General features: G+C 38.4%; 1 protein-coding gene across 1 annotated transcript in view; it reads left to right on the top strand.

The window, feature by feature from the left end:
- Positions 1-14341, top strand: part of FNIP2 (folliculin interacting protein 2) — a gene marked incomplete at both ends in the record, with an annotated part of 46871 nt that extends 32530 nt beyond the window's left edge. Inside the window, 9 exons of the mRNA XM_080630895.1 lie at positions 365-566; positions 1144-1232; positions 2084-2230; positions 2353-2522; positions 5853-7170; positions 7913-8069; positions 9075-9275; positions 12943-13058; positions 14263-14341. Of these exons, the coding sequence (XP_080487021.1) occupies positions 365-566; positions 1144-1232; positions 2084-2230; positions 2353-2522; positions 5853-7170; positions 7913-8069; positions 9075-9275; positions 12943-13058; positions 14263-14341 (2479 nt within the window). The remainder of the gene's footprint in view (positions 1-364; positions 567-1143; positions 1233-2083; positions 2231-2352; positions 2523-5852; positions 7171-7912; positions 8070-9074; positions 9276-12942; positions 13059-14262) is intronic.
- Between the last annotated feature and the right edge of the window lie 1147 nt (positions 14342-15488).

The following is a 15488-nucleotide window of genomic DNA, read 5'->3' as shown; positions in this document are numbered from 1 at the left end:
GCTCTGAAATTTCCTTTAACCTTTGTTGCTAATGATTTTGAGCATTGTCTCCATTCTCTTAATCCCCTTTAAAGTTAAATCCAGAAGGAGGGATTTTGTAGAAGCTGTGTTTCAGAGAAAGCTGTTCACACTACTTTAGGAGCTGGCCTCTTTGGGGGTTGCCTTCCTCCTATCTGAGCAAGCATTGGTCTTATCCATCAAAATGTTGGGTATCCTCTGTTCAGAGACAGGTGATAGCAAAGTCTTCTGTAGTGAGTCAAAGGAGACCCAAGAATGAATTACATTCTACTGCATAGAGAAATAGAGATCGAAGACAAATTACCTCTCAGTACATAGTAACTGTCTGAACAAATCTGTCTTACAGGTCCACTGAAGAAATGTTTAGTATGGCTGATGAAAGCTGCAGCTCCAATCCTGCGATAGTTCGGAGGAAGAAAATTGCAATCAGTATAATCTTTTCTCTACCTGAAAAAGAAGAAGCACAGAGAAATTTCCAGGATTTCTTTTTCTCTCACTTCCCTCTTTTTGAATCTCACATGAACAAGCTGAAATATGCAATAGAAAAGGTACAGAATACTAGTTTTGTCTTAATGTGGAAAAGTGTCAAACAGCATGAAGTATTCTAGAATCTGATAGATTAAGAGTGGGAGAAGGTGCGTGGTGTTGAGCTTTCCTCCCTCCTTACACATCTAGTCTTGAGCCTCAGCCCAGTGTAGGAATTCAGCATTTGCTGAAAGAGGTGCAGTTTCTTTTCTAGTCAGAATAAGAATTGAGAGTTTTATGCTATGGGTGGTTTTTCTTTTTCTTCGCTTCTTACCATATTTCACTGTGAGGGTTTTTTGACTTGGCAGAGGCTGTGGAAATGATGGTATTCCATCCTTTCATGCAGTCACTTAAAAAGAGACACAAAATGTTTGTTGCTGTCTTCTCCATACTCCCAAAAATATTTTCTTCTCTCCCCATGCCCAGTCTCAGGGATTGGCCTCTCATGAGGTGGAGGGAGGTTGGCAGCTATTGGTGTCCTGACTGGCTGTATAGCGCTGGGGCTAGATCTTAATTATTTTGACATGTTAATGAAGCTTAAAAAGATGAAGAATGCGAATCCCTTAAGAAGCTGTTTTGTGTCTTTAACTCTTAATCAAGGCCATGATCTCATGTAGAAAAATAGCAGAATCCAGCCAAAGGGTGCAGGTTTATATCAGCCGTGTCATGGATGCCCTGGGAGAATTCAGGTGAGTTAACAGAATTCTGAATTACAAGGAGAGCTCTTCTCATGCCCATCTTAAGATATTTGTCACTTCCAGTTATAAGCAACTGAATGCAGGGTCTTGTAATTTAGCCAGTCTTGATGTTAGAGTGAATGAATTTTCTGTGTTGGGTATTGGGTAAATGTTTTTAAAAAACTTTAGTAAAACCAGCTCCGCCATTTTCAGAGCAAGAGCAAAATAGTTCTGTTCACCTATAGCTGTGATTGTCAGTCTTTCAGATCTCATCAGGAGTTGGCTTCTGCTGATGCCTGTGCAGATGAGTGGATTGATTGTTACATTTATGCAGATGAGTTGCCTACTCCCAGCCATAGATGCCGAACAGTAACTTAAGTTGCTGACAAGACAGTTGCTGTCAAAGGCACAAAGGTTTTAGTACCTAAGAGAGGAAGTATGGCTAGAGGCCAAGAAAGGCAGGCTAGGAGAGAGACAAGGCTTTGGTGGGATGGAGTTTCTGTAATGTCTGGAATGTGGAAATGAATCACTGCAATGAATAGAATAGGTTCTATTCCCCCTCCAAATGATTTCTGAATCATTTTTCTGAATACAAATACATGAGGAAACACAAGAAAGGGAAGACATGTGATTCACATGTAGACACTAAATCTTTGGTATACCAAATTAGACTTGTGTTCTGGGGCAAAAGTAATTATAGTAATTACCTGAAGAATAAAACTCTTCCAGTTTGTTCAGTCTCCTAGGTCTTACAAAAAAAATAAATAAAAATCAGTGGACAATAGAAGAGGAAAGGGGCTACTTTTGTTTGCAAGATTGAAATGTGCATGTTAACACTTACTTTTGGGGTTTTTTTTGTGCAGAGTTACCATCTGGAACCTATATTCTGTTCCAAGGATTGCAGAGCCTGTGTGGCTCAATATGATGTCCAGCACCCTGGAAAAGAGTCATCTATGCCAGCGTTTTCTTAAAGAATTTACATTTCTGATAGAACAGATCAACAAAAATCAGTGAGCTTCCTCCACCCTCTTTTTCTTAAAAAAAAGGCTTTTGTACATCCCAGTGAATGTGTTAAAGCACTTAATGGGACGTTCTTTTGCTGGTGTTACATTGGTCGTATTCTTTTTTCTAGGTTCTTTGCTGCTTTGTTAACTGCTGTGCTGACATACCATCTGGCTTGGGTCCCAACAGTGATGCCGGTTGACCATCCTCCCATAAAGGCCTTCTCTGAGAAGCGCACATCGCAGTCTGTGAACATGCTGGCAAAATCCCATCCATATAACCCTCTCTGGGCACAGCTTGGTCAGTAGGAAATGGAAAGCTTCAGACTTCTCTGTAACTAGCACGTTCCTGTGTTCACTTCTCTAAGAGCTATTTGTGATCCAGATCACACTTACAGATGTACCTGGCTGTAAGCTGGGCAGAGCTACCAGCGGATGTCTTGCACCTGGTTAAACAGAGAATTTGGAGGCCAGCTTAAATAGCCTGAGTGCTCTGCTTTTTTCCCTGGTCCCTCATTGTCATCCTCTGTTACACTGCCTGGCTAAGTAACAGTATGGAAGTATTAAGATGGTGCAAGTACTGTGAGTAGTCTGAGCAGTTTGGGAAGAACAAGACTGGACTGAGGGGAGTTTTCTGGGCTCTGAGGGCCAATTGTAGTTGAAACTGCCTTGGCTACCTCCTTTCATCTCTTTCTCACAGAGCTAGGATGGACACCAAAATAAGAGTAGAAGTCTGGCAACTGGCACTACCTCCATTCATTCACAGTTACGTGAGTGGGCTTGGGCCAAGATATTCTTTCTGTACCAAGGTCCTCAGGCTGTTCTTGGACAAATATTTTATAGCTTTTAACTTATCTTGTTACAGGGGATTAAATAACTGCTGTCAAATGAGTAGGTAAGAGCTGAGAGAATAATGCTGGCAGTGGTAAATCCCTGGAAATTCCTCTTGGAACCGGCTGCAAGTCTGATGTCAGATTGGCCTTAACTTTAACTGATACTTATATGTATATTAACTGATGTATGAGTGTAAAGTAACACACATGCACAGTAAAACAATAATGTAACATTTACACTGTGCTGCTGATTGTTTCTTTCTCATTGTCTCAGATACGTTTGTTTTTCTCAGCTATCTTTATGAAAGTAAGAATTGCTACGTTGGCAGATGTGTTTCCTTGTTTAGGATGTCTTTAAAGTGTTATGCAGAGGACTAATGGATTAGACTTGGAGGGTAAAATAGTAGCTTTTTCAGGTTTTCGAGGACAGAGCTAGGCTTGGGGTTAAAAAACCCCCAGCTGAACTGGACGCAGTAGCTCTTGTAGCTACTCCCAGAAGCTACCACTGTTTCCACTGTTTCTGTTCTCACCTCCCCAGGTTGTATGTTGCTGCCAGCATTGGCCTAGCTAATTTCTCAATGCCTGAACTTAATGATTTCTAGTTTTCTTTTGTTCTTGTAAAGTCCAAAAGCCGTTATCTGGCAGTTGCAGTAATTGATAATGAAAGTAAGATGTTGCCCTCTGCTGGTGGTCTTTAGAAAGAAGTGGAGGAGAAAATAAAAAAATCAATGAGCTTAATGCTTTAAAATGGAAATTACTTTTTATTAAGGAAAAGATTTTTCAATACCTCTATATTTCCACCTTCAGACCCATGTTTTTGTTGTATATTACATATCAATTACAGTTGCATAAAACTGTAAGTACCACTGTCAGGAAGGCATAATGCTGTCTTAAATGTCAACTTTAATCTAACGGTTTTAACAGTTGGCATTAGTATGTTTTGAAGACCACAATTTTGAATTTTTGTACTGACTTATTGGTGATGGTTTTATATGAAAGTCAATTGTGCAAATGAACATAAATCCTGAATCTGATTTCCATAGCAACTGTGCTCAACTTAAAAGTAAAAATACATCTTCCCATTTCCTTTTCTAGTGCTAGTCCTTGTAACCCACCTGGTATTGAGGCAGATTTCAGCAGAGTAGTCTGAAGCCCACTTTCCATTAGTGAGGAGTGAATTTGCTGGTGTGTTAGGTTATGGAGCTAGTTGCAGAGGTGTTCTTAATGAGGGGAAGACACTGAAGCCACCACATAGCAGCTTCTCCAGTGCATTGCGGGCATTATGGGAAATGGCAGATCTTGGCAGGGGTGATGGTAACTGAAGGAAGTGGGATTACTGTCTCATTGATCCTTGTTTTATAGGAGTGGAGTCAGGAGCCTTGTTCCTTTTATGTTATGTATGGTGAAGAGGTGTCTGAGTATAAATGTGTTTGTATTTTTGTTGTGTGGGATTTTTTTCTGTTTTAGTCTCCTCATGTTGAAACCAGAGGTCCTCTTGCTCTTGGCAGAAACCTTCCTGAAGCTCTGATTTTAACTTGCATTTAGTGTAGCTTCTTGAGGTCTAGTACAAAATCCTGGTGGCAAACTTGGTCCAAAACATTTGAGCAGCCCTGAGCAAGGACTTGCCACCTAAACAAATCCGGTAGATTAGCAGGTAGCCGATAAAGCCATGCTTGAGAGAAGCCTGATTTCAAGGTGAACACTTAATGATGGATAAAGAAAATTGAGCTGGTGGTGGTCTCCTGTCTGCTGGTGATATCAGCCATCGTTTGGTTAGGCAAAGACAATTTGGTGAGTGTTCACTAATGATTGTCAGACAAAGACAACTGGGTTAACTGAACCTGGTAGTAGACATTTTTTGAGTTAACCCATCTTTGTCTGATAAGAGATCTTACCTTATTTACTATCTATGCTTACCTCTCCCAGAACTTCAGGGCAGAAACCCTTCAACTGATAGAGGATTATAGGCAGCTAAAGACAGTTACCCCTCTCCCAAACAAATATGTTGAAAGCAGGATATGTATTACCTTAGTTCTGTTTAAAAAAAACAAAACCCCAACAGTTCTCCAGGATAAATGAACTAGCAAATAGGCAGTTCTGGGGGGAACTGAGAAGGGGAACACACTTCTGTTGTAGTTTCTACCTCTCATTTTACAGTTGTATTTTTTAGTGAATACATTTTCTAGTTCTTTGCCATCCCATGCCAAACATAAATGCTCATGTTAGTGAGGTTGACTCCGAGTACATAGAAGTGCATGTGCCTAGCCCAGTAGGGTAGTTACATGCCTCTTTTTTCAGAACCTTGCTTATTAAGCTAGTATTGAATCCTTTATTGCTTTTCTTATATTGGTCCTGAAAAAAATAATTTAGATTTTATCTGTATGAAAATTCGTGTGTTTAACAGAAAAAGTTACTGAAATAAAACAACTTTAATGTGAAAGAAAAAATGTAATAAAATAGAAAACAGTATAGCTGGATCTATGTTCCTTTTCACCTCCTGTTGTGTCAATTTCCAAGTGACTATATCTTGTAAGCATCATGTAAATGAAATCCTTAGTGGCTTTGAACAGAAAGAAACTGAGTAATAGCAGCTACTCACAAAACCACCAAACCCCTTCTGGACAAAAAAAAAAAAAAGTAGAAGTGCTTTTGTTAGTCTTTGTTTTAAACTTTTATGAACTTGCTGTGAAAGAAACAAACTGTCTGATTTGTGTCCTTAGTAAATGCTGTTTCAAAATATGTTGAATTTAAGCTTATATCACAACCAAACATAAGCATGTGATTGTTTTCCTGTATAGGTGATCTCTATGGTGCCATAGGCTCTCCAGTGAGATTGACTCGAACTGTTATTGTTGGAAAACGCAAGGAGTTGGTGCAGCGCTTGCTCTATGTTCTAACTTACTTCATTCGGTGCTCTGAGCTGCAGGAAAATCAGCTGACATGGAGTGAGAAGGCTGGGGTAGAAGAGCAAGTGCTAAATGGAAGCAAGATCACAACTGCCCTAGAAAAGGGAGAGGTAGAGGAGTCTGATTATGTTGTTGTCACTGTTAAAAATGAACCTGCTCTTGTGCCTCCAATCCTACCTCCAAAGAATGATGGAAGTAAGAGCAATAGTGTCGCAGAGTGGGCACATGACCCAGAAAGCACTCATGCTGTCCCAGCCTCTTCAAAAGAAAAGAAAGAAGCATTAGGAAAGGCCAGTCAGAATTCCGAAGCATCTGTTGACTGTCTAACTAGCAGTTTTCGTAAGGGAACAGCTGATGGTAGGAAAAGAATTGTCACCGATACAGGAGTTGTATCCTACCACTTTGAAGAGCCATCTAAATTGGAGGATTTAACAGAGATAAAGAAGAACAAGAATCAGAATGAGAGAAAAGTGGAAAACCAGTTGTCTGGTAGGTCATCTGCCTTACCTTGTCCTGAAAGGTCTGGCCACAGGAGTTCACACTTGGAAAAGGTCACTTTTCAGATTGGAAGTTCAGCATCACCAGAGTCAGACTTAGAAACTCATAGAAGAGAAATGGAAGAAAATCTGAAAGCGTTGAGAAAAAATCCAGAGGTGATACATTGTGCCTCAAGTTCCACAAATCTGTCTGTGAATGTTTCCCAGAATCAAAAAGAAAGTTGCGAAGCTGCCTTTATACCCTTCAGTAAACGTGATCTTTGTTATGCACAAATCTCGCCTTGTGTGGGGAAGGAGAATATACTTCACCAACATACAGAAACTAAAGAAGCTGAAATGAATTTAGTGAACACAGTATCTAGTGAACCGCTTTTGTCCATGGATAATTTAGAAACTGTAAAATTGCCAAGCCTGAAAGAAACTAGAACTTTATGCTCTGGCAATCTGGAGAACTGTTCCTCTAGCTGTGTAGAAGTAGGTTCTGCTGTCAAACAAGATTCCCCTAAAGTAGGTGCTAAAGATGTCCCCTATGGGGATGCTGGAAGGAAAAGTTCCTTCAGAGCTGAAGGGGACATTCCAAGGAATGAGAGTTCAGACAGTGCTCTTGGAGCCAGTGATGAAGAAGGTGATTGTTGTATCCCTGATGAAGTACATCATGATAATGTCAGCAAAAGACTTGAAGAGTTTGCAGAAGTGGAACTTCCTTTACCAAGGTAAAGTAGTTTAATTTAGAACTAAATGGAGTCAAAAGCTGTTGCTACTTCAGAGGTGTTCAATATTTAAAGTCTGAAATCCTCTGGGATCTTGAGTAAGTTCCGTGCAAACAAATTCATAACAGGCACTGATGTGGTTAGGATTCTTGTAACCAGACTTGGCAAAAAGAAAACTGAGACGGAGCAGATTTAGGTAGTGAAATTTGTGACAAAGATGCCCTTCATATGTCTAATAAAAAAGGTTTATTACTTTTTTTATGTAAACTGCCTGAAACATTTAATGTAGACAGAACATCTGAGGACAAGCAAATTTGACAAATCAAAGACATATTTGAAATAAATAAGTCATCTTGTTTGAAAACTTTTGAGCTTTACAGGTGCTAATGAAGCTTGCTGATACTTAAGGTAGGTAACTAGAAAGTTTGCTGCTTGAGCTGAGTTGACGAAAACTCAAATTTAGCAATCTGTTAGCTGCAAAACATGGAGCTCATACATATCACAAGCTCTAATACATTTAGATTTACCTTTTTATAAATTCGAAGGAATTGATACCTTTTTCAAGTTCAGCTTTGAAAATCTTTCTTTCAAAGAGCACCAGTAATTGGTTTTGTGTATTTTGAGTACAATGTTGATTGATACTTACAATAGAAGCAGGAGTGATAAACCAAACTCCTCATTCATTTAAAATCTAAATCAGTTTGTCAAGCAGGAATCTTACGTGCTTTGTATTTCTATATTTCAGGTCAAGTACAATCAGCAGTCAATGTGTGAAAAATTTTGGAAGATCGCTTCTAGGTGGTTACTGTCATACGTATATACCTGATCTAGTGCTGCATGGAATAAATAATGATGAAAAACTCAAGCAGTGTCTACTAGCAGACCTACTTCATGCAATGCATGTGAGTTAATGTACTGTTCTGAGTTATAGCAGTAGTTGTGATATTACTGAGATCTACAGAAGCAGGTCCTTTGAATAGGCTTCTGTCTACTTACTGTTTGTAACAGCCACACCTGTCTTCCTTTTTGGAAGATGTAAGCCCTTAATGCATTGTGTGCAAAGCCTGTTCACACAAGAATCACATGTGCTTTCCTTTATACTGTCTTAAGGTTTCTCTTAAGAGATAAGCCCAAGGAAAATTGTTTGCAACTTCAAGTTACAAACAAGGAAAAAACCTCAAACTGCTTCTCAGTCACAATAGCTGACAATTATCTATATATCATAAAATTATGTGCAAGTTGAAGCATCTTATTTTGCCATTAGTGGCATGTGTTGCAAGGGAGATGAAGTCTTGTGGAGGCCTGTGTTATACTAAACTGTAGCAGAAATGACTGACTACAGAAAACTAATTGTGTAGAGGTAGGAACTTTGCCATGTTCTTACTCTACTTCAGGTACTCCTAAATTGTGTAATTAATAACTAACCTTTCACTAAAGTAACTGTGTGACGAGTTCATGTACTACCTGGAACAGTGATGCACATGTATGTAACTTTAAACAATATCTGATTGATTGTGCAGAGCAAAATCCTTCATATAGCTCTGAAACATTAAATACGCTTTCACCATCACTGGATCAGTAAAATTATTATTCTTTCCATTTTGGAAGAAACTTGTCTTCTCAGGAAGGGTGGAATATTTGAAAAAAAGTATTGGAGTAGTAATTTTGAAGCACTACTTAAATGCCTTGATCAAATTGTTGGTTAAGACTTAACTGACCCAATGTTGAGAGATGTAAACTCTGTCACTGAAGTTGGTATTCCTTGTCATTTTTGAGATGCCTTTAGTTTCCTGTTGGTCCACTTTCTTATTCCCTGCCTCAGTGTGACTAAAAGTGGAACCTCAAACTGAGTTGCGAAAAGGTATGTGAAAGTGTCACATAATGTTTGTGTTCTTTATCTGTTGCAGCATCCAGTGCTAGATGAGCCCATAGCAGAAGCTGTCTGCATTATTGCAGACACAGATAAATGGAACGTACAAGTAGCTACAAGCCAGAGAAAGATGATGGACAATATGAAGTTAGGCAAGGATGTTTTGGTTTCAAGTCAAGTATCCAGTTTATTGCAGTCTATTTTACAGCTTTACAAACTCAACGTCCCAGCTGACTTTGTAAGTATTTCTTTACTGGAGACTGTTGGTAATGCAAATTGCTTAGCTTAAGTAGGAAAAGCAGAGTTTTGTAAACTGTGTTTCTGTACCAATGAACTAATGCCTGAAGTGATACAGAGTTGACACAATATATTTGAGAGAATGAATGGTACAGTCCAATAACAGATACTGTTTTATCTGTAATTTACATGTAATAGGTCACATTAAAGTTAACTACTCAAATGCATATGATAAAACTAAAATGTTCAGGCAATTTTAGCATGGTTCTCATGTGTTTATGATTAAGGCTCTTAAATTTGGCTTTTTTTTTGTTGTTGTTTGTATTATTTCCACACTTCTATTTATGTTGTTGAAGCTTCTATCTACCCAAGGCTGCTTCTAGCATACAACTTTCTGTTCTTGGGCTTTTGATCCAACCCCATGCAGGGGATGCCTCTTATCTCTCCTTCCCAAATAATTGTGCCTCTATGTTTACTTGATCCTTCTGGTTTATGCATGTTTTAGCCAACTCTGTCAGCAAGTGCTGTCTCAGATAACCTTGCCAGTGTCTCCATAGAATTACTGGCAGGAGACTGAAACCTGAAAACACCTGGAGGCGGATGGGTTGCAGGAGGGGATTGTTGTATTGCATTATCCCTGTCCCACAACATCCTTTCCTGTCCGTATTAGTAGTGGAGTTCATCAGAGCAAATCAGTAATGCTGGCTTTGCTGATTACAGCAAAATTACCCACAAGTCTCACAGCGGTAATTAACAATGCAGTTTTATCGCACAGTTGTAGGTGGGGGGAGATAGGGTGGATTTTTCAGTAGTCACCCCTTTTTCAATTAACTGAATTGGTTTGTCCTTCAGCAGATAGTCTTGAGAAACTTTGTGGGAGCCTGTGTAATGGCTGCGCTAGCAGATGGAAGAGGAAGATAGAGCTAAACAGTAACAGCTGTAAATAGTATTACTCGCACTGTTTTGAATAAAATTAGTGGTGTTGATTACGCTAAGTTCTTGAAGTCAAATTCTAGGCAAAATATGTGGGTATGTTGTCGTTGTCTCTGGATTCTTCTGGGCATTGAAAAATACGCAACTTTGGTTAAAATTATATCTTAACGCTTGTACAGTAGCACCTTAAATTCTGGCATTTTTAATCTGAATAGTTGATTCTGCAACCGAATTGTTCTTTCCTATGTTGCCCTCGCATTTGTGTATGCAACTTCTGTATGCATTGTATGATGCGAGAAGGGTTTGGAGGTAGAATATTTTTCAGGGATTTTTTATTTCCATTTTTCTTGGAAAAAGGCTCAGTGAAGTAACAGTGCTAGAAGTTTGGAAATTTGCTGTAATCCACATTACAGACACTTTGATCCTTCTATTAGTGGATTTTGCAGCTCTTTACTAAAACAAAACCATCAGTGCATGGAAGCTGTGTTCCACTAAACTCTAGGGGGAGAAGTGTGACTCTTTTGTAGTGATGCTATTGATTTAAGTTTTGACAAAAGCATATTGATCAGAGATGAACATAATGCAGTATGTTTGAAGTTTCCTTTAGGAGTGCACTTTTTTTACATGCAGTTGCTGCTCAGATGAGTAAGTTTTTGAGTTTCGTGGTATAACAAAAAATAAAGCCCAGCTTTTGAAACTGGATGAAAGGCAAGTGGTGATACCTTTGTGGTGGCACTTCAGACTGGTAACCATACTGCAGAGCTTTGCAGCATGCCAGCAAGGGAAGTGATGATCATAGCTGCTGCATGTCAGCAATATGTCAAGTTTTACCTGCACCTTTAAACTCATTTTAGCTACTTTCCTAGAAGTGACTTGATATTTTGTTTTGTTTTGTTTTTTTCCATTTAGTCAATGAGGAAAGCTGCAGATGAAGCTAACAGTACAAAAAAAAAAAAAAAAAACAAACCCAAAACTTTAGGACATTTTGAACAAAATGGATTCATGTACCAAGCTTATGGGGAGGAATGTCTTTTGGTTCTTTCCATCAGGAGGAGCAGATAATCTTGCATATAAAGAATCTCTCTGAGAATAATGTGGGATTCTTCCTTATTTACTCCCTCACACCTTAAAAAAAATATAGGAATCCATAATTCTTTGGCCATAAGTACTGAAATTGAAATATGTTGAACTGCCACTTTGTGAATCAGCTGCATGCTCCCCTCAACTACTGAGAAAGTGCTCATGGGCTTTTTGCGTTAAGGTTGCCTGTAATGGAAAAGAATATTTCCCTTTCAGCTAGAATCAGAAGTGTTACAGGTATACTGACTTGACTGAAAACTCATTTGAAGCACATAGATACACTACTCTCAAAAAGCTTTCCTCCACTGGTGGCAGTGATCTTGTTCTACTACTACATAGCATGTTTTTAAAATGCCTCTTTATCTTCCATGGTTAAGACCCGATATAAACTCAGAGAATCATTAAAAATCTTCATCTTACTCCAGACCAGAAAATACATGGTAGACTACCTACGAATATGAGTCTTTTCTTTGCTTATTATTTTTTAATTACCAAAACTGGTTTCACAGGATCTCATTTCTAATACTTACGGCTTTCATTCAACTTGAAAAGTACATTGGAAGATGGCCTGAAGCTATTTGCTGCTACTGTTTCTAATTGCTGTCTGTGCCTGCCAGATGGTTATATATTTGATAATACAAGGTTCTGCATGCACTTCCTGCTTTCATCTCCTGGAGTTTGGAGAGCTGAACTAATTTAACTTTTTTGAAGTGGTCATCATGGTGGAAATAAAGAATATATTGATTTGAATATACCTTTGTCCTGGAACAAAATACCTGATAAGGCATCCTACTACTCATCTTGTGAAGACATCATACCTACTGTCCTTGTCTTATGAAAATAAACCTCTCTCTTTGAAGCTAAGGTTCATCTGCTCTCCTGCGGTTGGTGTATGAGAAATTACCATGCATCACATGACTGCATTTAAAGATAATACATGCTTCTAGCATGCTACTGCTGAAAGAAAAGGGGAGTGATTAAATTGTTTTTTCAGTTTGAACTCTTACCTTTTGGCAAGCAGCGTCAAGTGTTTAAGCAATTTTAAACTGGAAGTACCTAGAACTAATTAAAACAAGTGGCTAAAGAGAATTTGTAACCTAGCTTCTATTGTAAAGTAGTGAGCAAAAGAGCTATGAAATTATGACAGATAAAGTAATAGTGTCTTCTGGTTCTTGAGTCTTAATTTCTTGAATGCAGATCCCTAGAGGCAGAGTGCTAATTTTAGGAACTGTTGTCTAAGCTGAGTCTTTCACAAAATATTATAGTGACAACAAACATCAAGTATTGATCCAAGTATTCTGGTTTGATTCTTAGTAAGATGTCTTGAGTGTCTTTGAACCTGGTTAAAACTATTTAAGTCAGCAGAAACACTGTGGCTGACTTGAGTGGAAAATGGATGTGCTGTTTATGATGCCTGAGAAAGCTGGAATGCCCCAGTTTTATAAGGGGGTTCCCCTTTGAAGGGGTAGTGTTAGCTTTTTAATGGTGCCAGCACACCTGTAACAAAACCAATTGCCTCTTCTAGATTTTTAAGTGGAGATTTAGTTTGAAAGATGTTATAGCTAAGATAAAAGATGAAATTATATGCTTACATTCCTGTCAAGTTTGCATGCAATTGTTAAAGCCATTCTGAGGTTTTTGGTCTGTGTTTACAGTGCATAATGCATCTTGAGGATAGACTACAAGAGATGTATCTCAAAAGCAAAATGCTTTCAGAATATCTGCGAGGACATACAAGAGTGCATGTAAAAGAACTAGGAATGGTATTGGGGTGAGTATTATAAGTATTGGTTAATGGCAAAACTTGGGGCTGTTATTTTCTTTTCCAGTTTCTGAATGTTGGTATCTTATTCCCATGAGGACTTGCTTCTTCATATCTAGCACTTTATTTTGTGTATCTAATAAAACCATCTGGAAATCAGTAGGAAATAGTTCTACAGCAAGAACCAGTTACTTGTCATTCTTAAATCTTCAGAATGAAGAAAGTTTGGATTTTGATCATTAGGATGTTATCCATGCATTCATGCATACCATTTCTGTCTCAGTCTCCTTAGTGAAAGCTTCATCCCAACAAATACTTGAAAATTTTTGTTTAGGTGGTGCAGTTGTATCTTGAGCAAAGAAGGCTTCTCAAAAAGCAAGTGTAAAAAAAGCAGATGTCCTCTTTGGCAGCTGTCTTCTAACAATAGTACTTGATTGGCATACGATCTTTAGGGATGCACCTGCTGACAGCAGAAGAGGGGGAAGGGAAAGAAGTGAATACACATTGCCAAGAAGATGGGTTTAGCACTGTAGGTAAAACCTAATTTATCTTTATCCAGACTATTCAAAATTTCATACTGGGAAATGTAGTTGTAAGTAGTGAAACTCAGAAACAAGCACTTTTTTCAGTGTGTGTATATGTGTACAAATATATATAAATATATAGACATCTCCTGGCCCTTGAGCAGCTTTACATTTGGAAATAGTTGGAAACTGAACATTGTGTTTGAGAGGCATTCCTGGTACTGTCATTGCATAATAATGAATTCCAGCTTTTGATCATCTTTCAATAAGAGTGCTACTGTATGGTGAACTGAGTTATACTCAAAATATGAAATGCAGAATCTTTCATAAGCTGATGTTTAATAGTTTCTTAAACTGGGCTTATTGGTGCCTACTGACTGGTAAGACTAAAGCTGAGGCTTATGGTTTGGCAAATAAATAAAAATATTTAAACCCCAAAAGATTATATACTACTAAATGCAATACTGCTATCTTTTGACTTAAAGGGCAGCATACTTCTTGGTTTTAAACATTATTACCTACCTTTACTGGTATGTAATGAGTAATGGGAATAAATAATAATGTAACAGTTAATTCAGTATAGCAAGACACTTCCAGTTTCTTCAAAGTGGATAGAAAAATATCTTCTTGTGTTTCTCTTGTGAAGGTGATTGTATATTTTAAAGTCTGTCTCTCTTTTTAATTTCTAGGATTGAATCCAATGACTTGCCTTTGTTGGCTGCTATAGCAAGTACTCATTCCCCATACGTTGCCCAAATACTCTTATAAATTAAAATCTCAGGATAGTCATTCCCTTAAAGTGAAACAAATAAAATGGGAATGTTGAATGAAGAACAGAGGTGCCAAACACTGGTAAAGGGAAACACTGAGGAAAGCAGGTGATGCCTGTACCTTCTACACCTTCTGATTCTGACTTCAGCCAGATGTTTTATCGGAGGACTTCAGTTTACATGATGTAAAAGGCATTCAGGTTTTTCTTACAATCTCACTTCTGACTTAAAGCAAGAAAGTGACTTGCATTTTATTTTTATTCAAAGGACAAAAGTTAACGCTATGTGGCAGACCAGGAGCTGCCATCCAAAACGCTGCTCAAAACCATGAAGTAACAGTTAAAAGAACAAGTGGGTTAGAATGGATTTTGTAATACTACGCTTGTGAATGTGGTGTGGTGTATGTTTCTTTGCTGGGGAGGAGGATGAGCTGTAAAATATGTATATAGCATTCCTATACACAAGTGTATTAGATGGGACTTTTTTTTTCTAGCAGAGCATACACATGATTTTGTATAGTAGACATGATGGGCTCAGGCAGAACAAGGAACCTGGATTCAGCAGCCAAATGCAATGTGGGAATGGAGGTGTTCATGACATCACGTGACTTTTCCCTTGAGGGAGAAGAGGTTAAGAAAGCTGTGGCTGCTTCTGTTTTGATGAGGAGACATTCAGATGAGCCCATGGCTAAAAGTGGAATGGAATGGACTTCTGAGATAGGGATTTTGTGGGAAAGCCTTATGGAATTTCTGCTACAAGTTTACATTTGTTGCTGATGCAACTTCAATAACTCTCAGAGTTTCTGTATGACTGTAGTCCTGGGAACTAAACCTGTGTCTTAGTGTCATCGAGTATTACTATTTCCAAGGAGTATGAATTTGACAAACATGTTTGTCAAATACCAGTGCTATTAGTGCATGTCTGTGTTCATGCACTACACCAAGCAATGGGCACAAACCGAAGACAATCTTACTGGGGAAATAGAAGACAACAATCAACCCCTTGCCAAACATTTAGTCACAAGTATTACTTTTTTTCCAGCTACTAGTTGTCTCTAAGTAGGAATAAAAGGAGCATTGTTTGAAGTAAAATGAAATGTAGGGGGCAAACCCCAGTATTTGATATTACTATGAATGTTTGCAATT

This window comes from Psittacula echo, assembly GCF_963264785.1.
Source record: "Psittacula echo genome assembly, chromosome: 1".
Lineage (NCBI taxonomy): Eukaryota > Metazoa > Chordata > Aves > Psittaciformes > Psittacidae > Psittacula > Psittacula echo.
The sequence above is the reverse complement of the archived record's forward strand: the minus strand, read 5'-3'. Positions and strand labels throughout refer to the sequence as shown.